The 14,558-nt window shown below is 59.3% G+C and overlaps 2 protein-coding genes across 10 annotated transcripts in view; one reads left to right on the forward strand and one right to left on the reverse strand.

The window, feature by feature from the left end:
- Positions 1-14,558, forward strand: part of SPPL2B (signal peptide peptidase like 2B) — a 55,885-nt gene that overhangs the window by 27,257 nt on the left and 14,070 nt on the right. For 2 of the 9 annotated variants that reach the window (XM_027085685.1, XM_027085686.1), the window contains exon 1: positions 12,086-12,216. The exons of 6 other annotated variants lie outside the window; for them this stretch is intronic. In XM_027085685.1, the coding sequence (XP_026941486.1) occupies positions 12,142-12,216 (75 nt within the window). In that variant the 5' untranslated portion in view covers positions 12,086-12,141. Of the gene's footprint in view, positions 1-12,084; positions 12,217-14,558 lie in introns of those variants that run through there. One more of the 9 variants, XM_027085678.1, reaches the window with a different exon arrangement.
- LSM7 (LSM7 homolog, U6 small nuclear RNA and mRNA degradation associated) lies at positions 7,203-12,000 on the reverse strand. The gene is made up of 4 exons (XM_027085689.1): positions 11,980-12,000; positions 11,742-11,832; positions 8,928-8,999; positions 7,203-7,469 (listed from the first exon to the last, which is right to left on the reverse strand). Exons 1-4 carry the CDS (start codon positions 11,983-11,985, stop codon positions 7,327-7,329), a joined length of 312 nt encoding a protein of 103 aa, XP_026941490.1. The 5' UTR covers positions 11,986-12,000; the 3' UTR covers positions 7,203-7,326.

A 14,558-nucleotide genomic window follows, 5' to 3' on the forward strand; every position in this document is an offset into this window, starting at 1 on the left:
GGGGGGAGGGCTCGCCATGGGCCTGGGGGAGCAGATTTTGTGAGACTATCACAACAGGGGGTGGCGGAAAACTCAGCAGATGATACCCGGTACCCAGCCTAGGCTGGGGGTCAGAGACGCTTTTCCAAGGAGAGGGTGCTTGAGATGAGTCCTGCAGGGAGAAGGGGGTAACCAATGCAGTGGTCAGGGTTCGAACCTACTTCCTGCCTGTGGAACTGTGGGACACTCCCCTGCAGCCTCAGTTTCCACATCTGTAAAGTGGGGACCCAAACAGTACCTGTTTTCTAGGGCTGCAGAGACCCCACTCAATGATGGAGGGGGACATCACTGTCCTCAGCGTCCACAGGGGGACACCAGGGCGCTCAGTGGCTCTGCCCAGCTTGCATTCATTGCTCCGGAAGGAAGCCTGGCTGAAGGGCAGGATGAGGTCTCGGACACTGCCTGCTTCAGGACCTTTGAACAGCTGTCCCCTCTGCCTGCAGTGCCTTCCCCCAGCCATCAGCCTGGCTCACCCCTTCCTGACTCATGGCTCCACCCTTTGCCTCCTTCTGTCCCCTCTCTGCCTCCTCGGCACTCTCTCCAATTAAGACACTGTGTAATTTACTGATTTATCCTGTGTATCGTGGGCCCTGCCTTCTTCTCGGCCGCAGCTCCAGCAGACACGGAGTCGGCGTCCAGTAAGGACTGGCTGAATGAACCAATAGTCCAGTGACGTTGAGGGCTGTAGGTTTTGGCCCCGGAGGTGGAGGTTCTGGGGGTCTGAGTAGGGAAGCATCTACGGCTGCCTGAAACCACTGTCTTCTCTCTGTCCATGGTCAGCATCAACCTGCTCTCTGTGCCAAGAGGGAGCCCAGGAGCACACAGTAGGTCCTCAGCAACCGGCTAGAATGTACACATCGTCATTGCGGTTCTGTTGCATTTAGCAAGGGGAGGGAGGTGGGCTCAGCTTCTGGGTGGCCTCTCCCGGCCCAGCATCCCCAGTGGGATGCTGCCGTGGGGGCTGAGGGGGACATGGGAAGGGGCTGCGTCCAGGGATCCCAGCCTCCCAGGTGGTGGGGCAGCGGTACCTGGTTGCCAAGGTTACGACCACCTGTGATGGGGATGTTGCCGTGGAGACAGACCCCCTGGGAGGAGAGGGTGGCTCCAGATGGGGGAGCTGTGGCAGGGGCAGGGGGCCTGGAGGTGGCTGCCAGCCCAGGGGGCTTCCGTAGCCCCCGTGTGTCCCTCTGGGTGGGAGTGTCGCAGGGCCATGGCTCTCCCCGTTCTGCGTCCTCATGCCTGGGAAAGCCAGCAGGAACCCTTAGGTGGCAGTAACTATTTCTAAAATTAAAAGCTCTTCTCTCCTTCGTTCTCCGGCGAGATGTGCAGGACTGGCGGTCGGGGCCAGGGGAGGGAGGGGGTCACATGGCCTGGGAGCCTCAGGTGTGGCTTCAGACAAGTGGCTTTCCCTCTGTAACGGGAGCAGAGTCCTGGATTTCTGGCAGGCCAGAGAGCAGAGGGATTGAGGCCTTGGGCTCCAGGCCCCTGGGGCTGTGCCGGGTCCCCTCAGGATGACCTTGACTAATGACCTAAGCTCTCTGAGCCCCAGGAACCTCATGTGTAATGTGGGAATCATAGCAAGCAGTCCCTCGAGGCTTGGGAGGATGACACAGGACTGTATGATTCACAAGTCTGTCTGCCCCATCCACGGTAAACAGCCTCGAGTGGTTGGTTAGCTGGTGTTATTTACTGAGTCAGCATTTTCCCAGGCTGTGCATGGGGATGCTGGTCCCCAAATGCGGCTCCCGCCACAAAAAGGGGCCCAAAGCCAGACTGTAAGGCAAACATCACAGGACAAGCTCTGAGGGTCCCAGAGGGTGGGAGAGGTCTGCCGGCAAAGGGCCCGGTGTGGGCAAAGCCCACATGCCCAGACGTGGCGTTGGGGCCTCTGCAGCCATTCTGTGTGGTCAAGTGGGGGGCCTCGAACTGACACTAGCCTCTTGTGCAAGGCAGGCCCTAGTCGGCAAGTCCCAGAGTCCCAAATAAGTGTAGGTCCCTGGTACGACTGGAGAAACAGTGCCCTCGGGGCCTCCCTACGTGCACCCCATGGAGCTCACCAAAACCCCGCTCTCTTTTGGTTGAACTGACAAATTGACCAATCTGGCCTCAGCCCGGGGACCCCACAGTGCTCCAGCCTTGGGGCAGGTACCATTTTGATCCAGCTGAGGGGTGCTGGGGCCTGAATCACAGCAGGTACTTTCAGCAGGTAACTGTCATTCAGCAAGTAAACCTTGCAGCAGCTTCCGATTTTGCAAATAGGGCCCATCTTAGTTTTTCTTTCCCAACACTCACCGTTGATTTGGTTTTCCTGTCCTATCTCACCGTTCAGGCTCTCAAGTACAATGCCCAAGGTGACCGTGGGCGTCCTTGTCTTGCCAGCCTTGCCAGGTCTTATGGGGAAAGCGTTCGTTTTTTCACCGTTTACGGTGATGTTAGCCGTCATTTTTTTCACAGATGGCCTTTAGCAGGTTGAGGAAATTCCCTTCTATTTCTAGTTGCCACGATTTTAACCTGAATGGGTGTTGAACTTTGTCAGATGCCTCTTCTGCAGCTATGACGTGGTCATGGGTTTTTTCCTCCTTTATTCTGTCGACGTGGTGAATCACGTAGATGGATTTTCCAGTGTTAAACCCACCTTGCGTTCCTGGCCATGACCACCTGGTGGTCACGATGTGCAATCCTTTGGATCCAATCTGGTGATGTTTGGTGAGGGGTCCTTGCATCTGTATTCGTGAGGGATGTTGGTCTGTGGTTTTCTTTTTCTGCAATGTTTTTGACAGGTTTTGCTTACACTGCCCTCATATAACAGGTGGGGAATATTCCTTCCTCCTCTGGTGTCCGACGTTGGATTGGTGTTATTTGTCCCTTCAAAGCTTCGGGATAAGTTCTGAAGTAGAGTTGTCAGTACTTGCTGACGGATGGGATGCATGGGGCGGGCGGGGGTGGGGGGGCGGTGTCAAGGGTGACCCCAAGGTTTGGGGCCTGGGCAAGCAGGGGACTTGTGGGGATGGATCCTGGGATGAGGAAGGCTGGGGAGGTGGCAGGCGGAAGGGGGAGCATCAGCTTGGGGCACATTAATTTGGGGTTCCTCTAAGACACGCAGTGGGTGTGGATCTGGTGCTTTGGGGGAGACGGGCGGGGGCGGGGGCGGCGCAGAGGTGGGGAAAGAGAACTCAGGAATTAGCGACAGGGTGGGGCCCAAAGGCATACCCGCCTGGATCCCAGGCTCCTGGTCAGCCCCCTCAGCCAGGAATGTTGTTTTCCCTCTGGGCTCTTCATTCCTGGGTGAGTCCTGACCCCTGCAGGCTCCAGTCAGCATGGCTTGGGGACGGGACGGGGTGGGTCAAGGAGCTGACCTGGGCCCTGAACACAGGCAGAGAGCATGAAAAGACATGCGCTTTTCAGCGGAGGACATATTTTGCACGTCAGAGCCAAGAAGCTCTCGGTCTGATGGAGCGGATGGGGCGGGGTGGGAGGCACTATTCCTGCGGACAGTGAGGGCTTCGGGCTTGGAGCTGGGGAGGAAGCGAGAAGCAGGAGGGCCAGACCCCCGGGGCGTCACAATCCAACAGCCCCAGGGATCCAAGACCCCTCCCCCCCACCCCATTTGCAAAGTCAACAAAAGCTTCTTCCTTTTACATCCACATCCACGTCTGAGTCCAGGCGGAACTGGATTCCTCTCCTGCCTCACTGGCCAGCCATGGGGGGCTGCAGGGCTCTGCAGCATCACTGGTGCTCCAGGGTGGAGATGAGGGCTCCCCAGGTCTGTGGGTGGCAGGACCAGACCTGGCCGTGAGAACGGGGGAAGCTGTTTCCTCCCAGCTCCTGGGGCCAGGTGGGCAGGCGGTTCCTTCCCCTGTTTGCTTCCCACCCACCTAGCTTTGGGCCTGTTTCTCACCCACGAGACAGCTTTCAGAGCACAGGAGGGATGTGGGGGGCAGCCCGCCCCCTGAGTTAGGATCCCGGCTGTGTGACCCAGTACACGTTGCTCAGCCTCTCTGGGCCTTAGCGTCCTCATCTGTGGATGGGGATAAGGAAAGGGTTTGGGGTGGGGGGCTGAGTGAACCAGAAGGTGTACGTCAGCCCAGCCTGTTGCTAAAGCTGTTCTGGGGACAAGGCAGCTGTGGGGAGGGGCAGGGCTGACCATCAGCAATGTCAAGATCCTGTCCACCTTCAGAAGACTCTGGAATCTGCCGTGGGGTGGGAGCCTGGTCTGGGCTCAAGGTGGGGCCTGCCGGGGCCTCTGGTGACGTCTCCCGGAGCGGGGCCTTGGCAGACAGCACCTGGAAGCTGTGGCTGTGGTGACCATGGGCACGTGGAGCAGGACCGGCCCGCCACCACCCCCCCCGCCCCGCGTCCAATGGCCGCAGCCCCCGCCCGGTGTTCCAAGGCCCGCGCTGACCGTGGGCAGGGAGCTGAAAGGGTGGGAACTGGGCAGGGGTCAGCGGGGAGCCTCCGGACGGCATGGTGGGCTGGCTGGCGGGCAGGCCGGCTGGGGATGCCAGGGATTTATACGGGGGCCAGGGGGCAGAGGGGGCGGGATCAGTGTCACCGGCTCTTTTCTCCCTCTTCCTTCTCTAGTCTCCACCTCTGTGTCTGCCTTTCCTAGTCTCCCTCGGTCTTGCCCTGCGTCTCCCTATCTGCCTCTGGCCTTCTCTTTCTCAGGCTCCTTGTAAAATATTAAAATTTCAATATAACACTCTGTAAAACATTAAATTTCTCCTCGTGAAATATTAAAATGTTAAGGATAGGCTAACATCCCCCTTTCATCACCATCTTCAATCCTGGGTCAGCAGGATCTTTCTAGATCCTTCTCAATATATTTAAAATCATAGAAACATAAGATCTTCTTAATAAGGATCATCTTAAAGAAATGGTGTTACACCACGCACATGCTACACTTGTATGTCAGCAAGTCTCAGTGACCTGTCACTGCGTAACAAACATCCCCCAACGCAGGGGCATAAAAATTTATTATTCCTCATGATTCTGTGGGTTGGCAGCAAAGTTCCTCTGCTGGGCTCAGTGTCACCTGGGCTAACTCAGGAGGCCTCAGACACACGGCCACCTCTGGGCAGTGTTCCAAGAGGACAAAGGTAGGAGCCGCAGGGCTCCTTGGCAAACTAAGCTCTGAATGCCACGTCACTCCTGCCGTATTCTTACCATTAAACCAAGCCCTCAGATTCCAAGGGGTGGAGAAACAGACTCCCCCTTCTGCGAGGGAAGCTGCAGGGAATTAGTGGCTGCACAAAGAGATGTATCTACCTCTCTGTGAAAAGTTGCTTTGTATTGATATGTGGCCAGAGGAACCTGAGTTTCTCCAGCAGATCCCCCAGTGATGGGCAGCTAGGTTATTTACGGTCTTTTACAAACGAGGTCATAGTGGCTCTGTAGGGTGGATACGGTTCAGTGGAACAAGCTCATCTTACGCCCCTTTCTGGGGAGTTCTGCCTGAGCCCCCAGGAGGTCAGGGTCTCCCTCTCTTGGGCCCCCGGAGCATCTTGTTCTCAGCCTCAGACTTGAACACAAAGATCTGTGCTCTTAACCAACTCCCCGTCCAACAGCAGCCCAGTGCCCGGCCACAGAGTGGATACTGGATGACTTTTTCTGAGCTTAAGAGAGAAGGAATGGGACCTCAGAGAGGTTGGGACACTTACCCTCAGCCACACAGCAAGTGGTAGAAGGACCTGACTTTGTGGTCACAGAGAACTTTTGCACTCATTGGCTGAGAGGTGAGGGGTGGGTGGAGAGTGGTCTGAAGCCTTTGAGGGCTGTAATGATGGAGCAGAGAGGCTCCCGAGACAAGCCTTGCTTTCTGTGCAACCAAAGCTGGGAGCTGGAAAGCCAGGTGTCCTTGTCCATCTGTCCTGGCCCCTGGCTGCCCCGGGGCTCTAACGAGGTCTGATTAGCCTCCAGCCCTCACTGCTCCCTCACCCCACCCCACCCTGGGGTCCGGACCCCTGGGCCTTCTGACCCCAAGATCTGGGTCTCAGCCTTTGTATCTCAGCCTCAGATAGGGCAGGCTGGGTGTGTGGAGAGAACAGAGGCACTGGTGCCCAGGTTCTCGGTCCCTCCACCGTGTGTCCCCCCCCCCGCCGGAGTCGCAGTCCCCCGGCTGTTGAATGGGCACGGGAATTGCCCCCAAGAGCAGGACGCGTCGGGTTGGATGTTCTCTGGCACAGCCTTCCCCGGGACTGTGACCCCAGCTAGCCCAGGCGCCCCTGCTGCCCAGCTGCTGGGGCTGAGGCCTCTGATGAGGAGCTGCATGAGGCAGGGCCGCCAGCTGGCAGGGAAGCGGGCCGGGAGGGATGAGCACACGGGGCTTGGCGACGCGGCCCCACGACTAATCCCCGGCAGCAGGGCCACAGCAGAGCTCAGATCCCCGCGATAAGCCAGCTGCTTTCAGTTTATCTGGTGGCAACGACGGACAGGTAGCGTGGGGGCCATCCAGCCGGGTCCCCTTGTGCGGTGGGTTCCTGTGTGTCGCCAGCCGTTGGTGGAGGGGCCCTGGTCTACAGTTCCCGCCAGGACAACTCCCACTCACTCCTGGCCCCGCTCGTCCTCACATGCCCAGCACTCCTACAAATAGCAGACACATGCCTGCTCTCAGCAGACGGTGCCATGGAGGCAGGATCCTAACGAGGACACTGGGTTTAGGAAACGGGGCCAGGAGAAAGCCCTGCTTCCTGAGGGCGGGCATGGGGACGTTCAGGATCATGGCCCATGGAGTCGCCAGCTGAGGGGCAGGGGTGGGCTCGTCCTCCGAGCTGAGGCGGGAAGCAGGTTGGGCTAGGAGGTCGTGGGACCGGGCGGACAGCAAGGCTCCATCCAGTTTGTTCTTTGTGAGGTCACGGCTGTGCGGGGATGTGACACAGAAGGACCCGGCTTTGGGGGACCACTCAGGCCGGCGTACAGAGGCACTGAAGTGACAGGGCCTGCCTCTGAGAAGGCTGGCTGGGGGGTCTGCATGGGCTGTGGCCCCAGGGGGGCTCTGCAAAGGCTCCAGCCTCCACGTCCCGTGCCCTCACCTGGACCGTGCACGCTCAGTCACCTCCGAGCCCCCCAGCCCTGGGCCTGGACCCCAGATGGCGCGCAAACTCTGCTGGATGGACCGCATCCCTGGGGCCCAGGTCTTGCCAGAACACCAAGGCTGAAAGCCAGAGTCCAGGGCTCCTGGACACTTGAGGTTTGCAATTTTATAAAGAAAACAAAAACATAAGCAATACAAAAAGGAAAGTTCCGTTCCCACGGGTGGCCCGAGTCCTGGGGGAGGGGCGGCCCCGGCCGCTAGGCGTCTTGCTGCTGGATGAAGGGGTTGGGGATGGCTTCCATGCCGTCCTGCGGGCAGATGAGCACCACGGAGGTGCCCCTGCACACCACCAGGCCCAGCTGCCGGGTGTCCTCCGTGAGCTTGTACTGGTCGTCAGGGTCTGCAGAGGAAGAGGGGCGGCAATGAGGCGGTGCGGGCTCAGAGGCCCAGGAGGACCGGAGATGGGCCCGCGGTGGGGGGTGGGGAGGGCAGGCGAAGGGCCCCACTCCCAAGCCAGCTGGCAGCCTCTCCCCGAGACGGACCACGAGGCTCAGGAAGAGCTCTGGAAATAGCCGCGTGCAGCCTGTCCTCCTTCTACAATGAGGACACAGCCCAGGGGACAGCGGAGACCGAGTTCTCAGATGGGCGGCAGAGAAAAGCCCCATCTGCAGAATCTCGGAAGCCCTGCGGGGCCACCATTCACCCCCGTGCCAACGGGCTGTTCACAGTGGGGCGAGGGACCCGGGGAAGTGACGGCACGCCGAGGAAAGCTCTCCTGAGGTCACGGCGGCGAGGCCTCCATTACTGTTACTGCACGATGGCGAGCTGGGGAGGCCCGACTTGGGGTGTGGCTCCCCACTCCCAGACCCTGCAGGATGACCGCTGGCCAAGCCTGCCCCTCCCTCCCGGAACCGTGTGCACGCGTCAGGGCCTCTGTCCCAGGGCCATTCTGGGGGTGAGAAGAGGGCGCAGACTCAGCCAAGTAGCGAGCCCGGGCCCAGGTGGGAGCGGCCTCTGGCGCAGGGCCAGCAGCCCTGCCTCCAGGGCTCTTCCCCCGGGCCGTCTAAGCGCGTGGCACACCCCAGCTCCCTTGCTTTCCCCTGCAGCCCCACGAGGTGAGGCTGTCCTTTTCCAGAGTCATCCGCCCAAGGAGGCCAGGCCAGGATCCCAGCAGGGGGGGGACTCTGGGCAGACTCAGTGCGAAGAGGGAAGACGAGGGCAAAGCAAGAGGCCCCACGGGGTCGCTTCCCCACAAAGAGGGCCTCTCCCTGGGGGCCCTTTGACACTTCTGTGTGGCTCCATTAACTCTTCATTAGACTAACGTGTGTCTCAACGTCGACAGTTCCCAGAAAAGACACCCCCTCTCTCCTAGGCCTTGCGGTCCCCTTCATGCTACGGTCAGACTGAGCTGGAGAACTTGCTGGCTGATGGGCAAGGGCTGGCCTGACCACCATGCGAAGGGTCTGGGGACCTGGGGGGACAGGGAATAAGGGGGAGGGGGCCCTCCGTCAGCAGCCGGGGGTTAACACACAGGGACGGCAGGAGATAAGGGGGCAGGACGAGCCACAGGGCAGCCGGCTCTCTCACGGCGGGCGCAGCATCTTTCTAGCCCCACTGGGCACGCCTCAGCCCCAGCGGGGGCTCAGTGTTGTGAGGACTGGATCCGGAAAGTACCAAGTCCTGAGACGATGGTCTACTGAGCCTCGCCAGGACCGCGGGAGATCCAACACATCTGTCAGCCACGTGATCCGCAAGGCACCACGTTCACACAGCGGTTGGGCGGCGGCAGAGCAGCTTTGGAACAAACACTAAGGAAGGCCCAGTGAGGACGCCTCCGAGCCCCACGGGCTGCACTCACCTCTCATGTACTCGATGGTGCCATCCAGCACGAGGTTGAGCAGCGGGTCAAACCCTTTCAGGATTCCACTGGCTTGTCGGAATCACCGAGAAGAGAAGAGAGACAGACAGGCGTAAGATCAACGGTCATCCTGGGCAGATGCGAGCTGTGCCCGGGTGTCAGCACGTGAGATTGGGGTGCCCCCGCCGCTGAGGGGTCTCCCCAGCTGGATGCAGGTGTGGGAGCAGCCTCTCCAGGGACGGGACAGATGGGAGACCACGGGGGAAGCAAGGGAAGGGCTCCCGGACGGGGAGCAGTGACAGCGGACCCCAAACCCATCGCCACCACAACACAGTCGGCAAAGTCCGCCTGCGCCTGTTTTGTAAACAGTTTAACTGGCACCCGGCCATGCTCATTTGTTCAATGTCGCCTGTGGCTTCTTTCCTGCTGCAATGGCAGAGTGGAGTAGCCGCGACAAGAGACCATCTGGCCGGCGCAGCTGAAAATATTTCCTGTGTGGTGTCCTACAGAACAGGTCCACCAGCCCCGCCTGAGGGCGACGCCCTGGCCCTCTTCCTCTTCTGCTTACCCTCCCCTGCAGAACAAAGACCGTGAAGGCACCCACCTAACGGGGTTATGGAGAGTGACAAATCCAGTAACACGTGCAGGCACTTGGCCCCAGCCGGGCAGCGAGCCCGCACCCACGGGTCTGCCCTCCTCACCAGGACAGGGGTGCTGCAGCAGGCGGGCAGGATGCTCAGACAGAGCCAGCGTTCCCCCCCCCAAAACCCCAGTGTGGGACGGGACCCACGATGGGACGTCAGTCTGTGCTCAGGCTGCAATAGCTCAGACAGCTTCGTGGATCTCATTAACGTCCATGAGTCGGTAGACTTTCAGTACATCTAAAGAGAGGCTATGCTGGGCGGGCCTGACCTGATAGGTGAGCCGTTAAAGGGATGGGCCCTTTCTGAAAAAAGAAATTTCAAAAATGAGATTTTCCTGCTGGTCTTGAAGACGTGAAGTGCAGTGCTGTAGACAGAGTCCGTGGCAGGGGCGGTGAGCAGCCTCTAGGAGCCCAGGGGGTCCCTGGCCAACTCTTGGCGGAAAACGGGGACCCCAGGCTTGGAAGAGGACCCTGGGCCTGAGATGACAGGCTCTCAGAGACACTCCTTTACTGCAACCTCGTCAGAGACCTGAGCCTGAGGCACCCAGAGTCTGGAACCACAGGCGCTGTGAGATAAAAACGTATGTTGTTTAAGCGTAGAAAACGAACACTAGCGCCTTGAGAAGCAAGAGCCCCATCTCTTCATACATCCCAGAGCCAGCACGGTGCCAAGTGTTTGTTAAGATTCCGATCCTCACTGCATTGGGTACCTAGACGGGCAGGCGCTGTGTTTTTAGCCCTCTGAGGCTGCCCAGTCATCCACATCTCAGGGAAGGAGAGGTCTGGATCACTGTCTTACAAAATAAAGAAACTGACGTTCAGAAGCAGCTGAATAAGTGAAACGTTGACCGGCTCTCACCAAGTGTCAGGAACCCTGTTAAACACGTTACCTGTGGCTTCCCTGGTGGTGCAGTGGTTAAGAATCCACCTGCCAATACAGGGGACACGGGTTTGAGCCCTGGTCCAGGAAGATGCCACATGCCACGGAGCAACTAAGCCTGTGCGCCACAACTACTGAGCCTGCGCTCAAGAGCCCGCAAGCCACAACTACTGAGCACGTGCACCACAGCTACTGAAGCCCGTGTGCCTAGAGCCCATGATCCACAAGAGAAGCTACCACAATGAGAAGCCCACGCACGGCAACGAAGAGCAGCCCCTGCAGCTAGAGAAAGCCCGTGTGCAGCAACGAAGACCCAGTGCAGCCAAAAAATAAACAAATAAATAAATTTATTTTTTTAAAAAAGAAAAACACGTTACCTGCTTTAAACACTTTAATCTCAGTGCCACTACTGAAGTAAGTGGAGTTAATAACCTCTGACAAATGAGACTGAGGCTCAGAGAGGGTAGCAACTTGCCCGAAGTCCCACAGCCAGTGAGCTGGGGCTGTGCCATGGGCAGGGCTCCCTGCATAACCCTGCAGCATCCTTCCTGCCGTCTTCGCACCAGACTCCAACAGCAAATTCAGAGTTAAAGCCTCACAGTGACAGCATAAAGCCGCAAACTGTGACAAGTGCTACCAAGAACTTATAACAACAGAGGCCTGACCTGGGGTGGAGGCGTGGGGGTCAGGGAAAGCTTCCCAGAGCAGTCGAGAGCTCCCTGCATTACTCAGGTACAAAACGTTCATCGTGTTACCCTGGAACAACCGTGAACAAGGAGACGAAATTTGTTTTAAACAAACCCTTAAGGCAGCTTGGTGGAAACTGACCATAGGGCCGTGGTTCGCAACCGCGGCAATTCTGCCGCCCAGGGGACACTAGGCCATGTCTGGGACGTCACGACTAGGCGGCTCCTGGCACCGAGTGGGTGGGAGCAGGACGGCCTCCAACGGAGAAAAATGCGGCCCCAACGTGAGCAGCGCCGAGCCTGAGAAACCCTCAGGTGCAGGACGACCCGTGAGGAGCTGGGACAGTCGCCTGAGTGAGGCAGGACCCACAGGAAGCAGAGCCGTGAATCCCAGCCACTGTAGCTTCCGGTGAGGTTGGGGACCCTTTGCGTGCCTCAGTTTCCCCACCTGCAAAAGGGGTGTAACCGTTCCTACCTGCCGGCGCCGTCGGGCCAGCACGAGTTGTCCAAGCCTAGCGCTTAAAGCGCAGCCCAGGCATCCGTTATCGGTACCGCCGCCCGTTACTCCTCGTGGACCGTGGAGGGGGCGGGCGGAGGGACCTCACCTTCTCGGCCTCCCTGGAACTTCACTCGGATCGTCTTGTCGATGTACTTCGATAGATCCAAGATGCTCTCCTTCTTTTTCTTCTCTTTGTCCTGCAGGGGCAACAGAGCTCTGTGAGGCGGGGAGCGCAGCCGGACTCCGCCCCGCCAGCCCCGCCAGCCCCGCCAGCCCCGCCAGCCCCGCCAGCCCCGCCAACCCCGCCAGCGGCGCCAACCCCGCCAGCCTCGCCGCACGCTCACCGCCATCTTGCCGGCCGCGTCGCTGTGCGCAGGAGCCGCCGCCGCGGCCTTTGTACCCTGCCCTGCGCGCATGCGCGGCGGACGCAGGGCGCCTGCGTGGCGCGGTGCGCCGGAACGTTGCTGGGAAACATCTGCCGACGCCTGAGGCTGGGACCGGGCGACATGGCGGCGGCGGCGGCGGCGGCGGCGGCGGCGCTGGCGCGGCTAGCGGCGGCCTTCCTCCTCCTCGCGGCCCAGGTGAGGGCGGCGCCGACCCCGCCGGCCTCGCCGGCCGCGGTGCCCCGGCCCCTCGCCCCCCACCCAGGCCCCGCGCAGGACCCCGCCCGGCCCGGCCTGGGGCCAGCTTAGGGGATCCGTGCCCCGCGCGCGGGCGGCCCGCTGGCCCGGGGCTCGGTCGTGACCTTGCGGGCCTGTCCCCGGCCCGTCTCCCTTCCCCGCCTGGAAGTCCTTCTCAGCCACAGCGTCACCCGCTCCCGCCCCGGCCCCTGCTGGTCCGTCTCGGGGTCTCCCACCGCCGCCGGGGACGCCCCTCTCTGGCTCCGTGGCCTTGGCCGGGGGGCTGCCCCTCTCTGAGCCTCAGTTTCCCCTTGAGTGCCATACTACTCCCTTTTCCCGTGGTTGTGGTAAACTGTCGAGCGCGGCACCCAGTGTCTGGTAGTGTCGGGAAGCGGCCAGGAGCCCAGCCCTGGAGTGGGGTCGAATCGCCGCCCCATCTTTTGCTCCCGTGACCTTGGCAAGGGAGTTTCCCGCTTTGAGCGTCCGTTGCTAGTCTGCAAAAGGAAGATAAGTATACAGTGCAGAGTCAGCAAAACGATGTAGGGGATCACGAGCGCGCAGCATGTTACTTGTTTGTCACTAAACCTTCAGGGTCTCCAGTGCTAGCGGGGGACCGACCAGGAAATGGCTGATGTACGTTGTCATAAGCGCATCTTTTATTTCCAAATCCTCCCTCTCCCCGCCAGGTTCCACAGCTCAGGAAATACCCCCCACCCCGCAACAGCCGTAACAGACTGGGCCGTTAACCTTGACCCTTCTGCTCCAGTGCCCCCACCTCTGCTCCAGGCGGTTGGCGTTCTCCCGTGGCCACTTTTGTCCCCCTGAATCCCCAGTTCATTCTCAACACTGCAGGAGTGATCCCTTTCAAAGTGTGTCTTGTGCCCAGATGGGAGCCTTCTGGTGGCTTCCTGGCGCATTTGGGAGGCCTCTGTGATCTGGCTGTCAGGACCTAGCTTCCCGTTTCTCTCCAGCTCTAGTGTCTTGAAGGCACTCTGCTCGCTGGTCTCTGTTTCCCTGAATTCCCCGGTTATGCTTCACGTCTCAGCTTAGCTGTCCCTCCCTCCCAGAAGCTCTCTGGGACGCCCCCTCCCCAGCTGCTTTGCCAGCCCCCTGTACTTCCCCCAGCCCTGTTCACTCATCTTCCCCAGCAGTCTGAGCCTTTGGAGGCAGGGACTTTAAGCTCTCCGGATATTTCAAATGAGGGCCAAGCGATAGGTAGGTGGAGGGTCACGGGAACACCACAGAAGGAGGGACGCAGTTGGCCTAGGAATGCTTTTCAGAAGCAGAGGTGCCTGAGGGGTGATCTGAAGGATGAGTGGGCGTTTGCTAGGTCAAGAAGGTACAGAAGGTTGTTGCAGGTGATGGGAGCAGGGCTGGAGGTGTGAGAGCTGATGTGCTTTTTTTTTTTAATAATAGATTTATTTATTTTAATTCTTATTGGGGTATAGTTGATTTACAATGTCGTGTTAGTTTCAGGCGTACAGCAAAGTGAATCTGTTATACATACATATATCCATTCTCTTTTAGATTCTTTTCCCATATAGGTCATTACAGAGTATTCAGAAGAATTCTCTGTGTATACATTAGGTTGTTATTATTTATTTTGCATATAGTAGTGTGTATGTGTCAATCCCAGTCTTTCAGTTTATCCCTCCCCCTTACCCCTCGAGAGCTGATGATTTCCTTGGAGACGGTGAGGGTCCACTACAGCTGGCGTGTAGGATAATCCAATGGTTACACCTGAGGAAGGTGTCATCCCAGTGGAGTCCCTTCAGGTGCCCTTGCAGGGAAGGCCATGGAGGGAGCAGCAGTGGGAGTGGCTCCAGGCGTAGGGGGAAAAGGGCAGGCTGAACGTGTGGCCTCTCCTGGCTGGAGTCCAGGGGAGCAGACTGGGCTGGTCGGAGCCGGGTGCTGGGACGTTTGGACTTTATTCCCGCTGGCTGAGGATTTGGAACTTTACCCTGAATGTGGGGAGCCAAGTAGGGTGTAGAAGCGAGCGGGAGAGCACCTGGGCCAGCCCTTCCCAGGACAGAACCCTGTGTGTGGATCTTGGTGGCGCCCCGGTAAGGCCAGCTCTCCGCAGGGCGGGAGGCTGCTTGCTCACAGGTCGAAGCTCATTCCCGACCATTCTGTGACCCTGGGCGAGAGATTGGACCCCCTGCCCAGTTGCTGTAAGTTGTGCACATACAGCCCATGTGGGGCCTGTTACTCGGCAGATCTGAACACAGTGGTGTTCTCCCTGCCTGCCCCCTCCGCCCGCCTGCCCCTTCACCCCTCCACTGCCCCCCTCCGCCTGCCCCTTC

This window comes from Aethalodelphis obliquidens, unplaced genomic scaffold (genome assembly GCF_003676395.1).
Source record: "Aethalodelphis obliquidens isolate GAN/ISIS:26980383/991018 unplaced genomic scaffold, ASM367639v1 scaffold53, whole genome shotgun sequence".
NCBI lineage: Eukaryota > Metazoa > Chordata > Mammalia > Artiodactyla > Delphinidae > Aethalodelphis > Aethalodelphis obliquidens.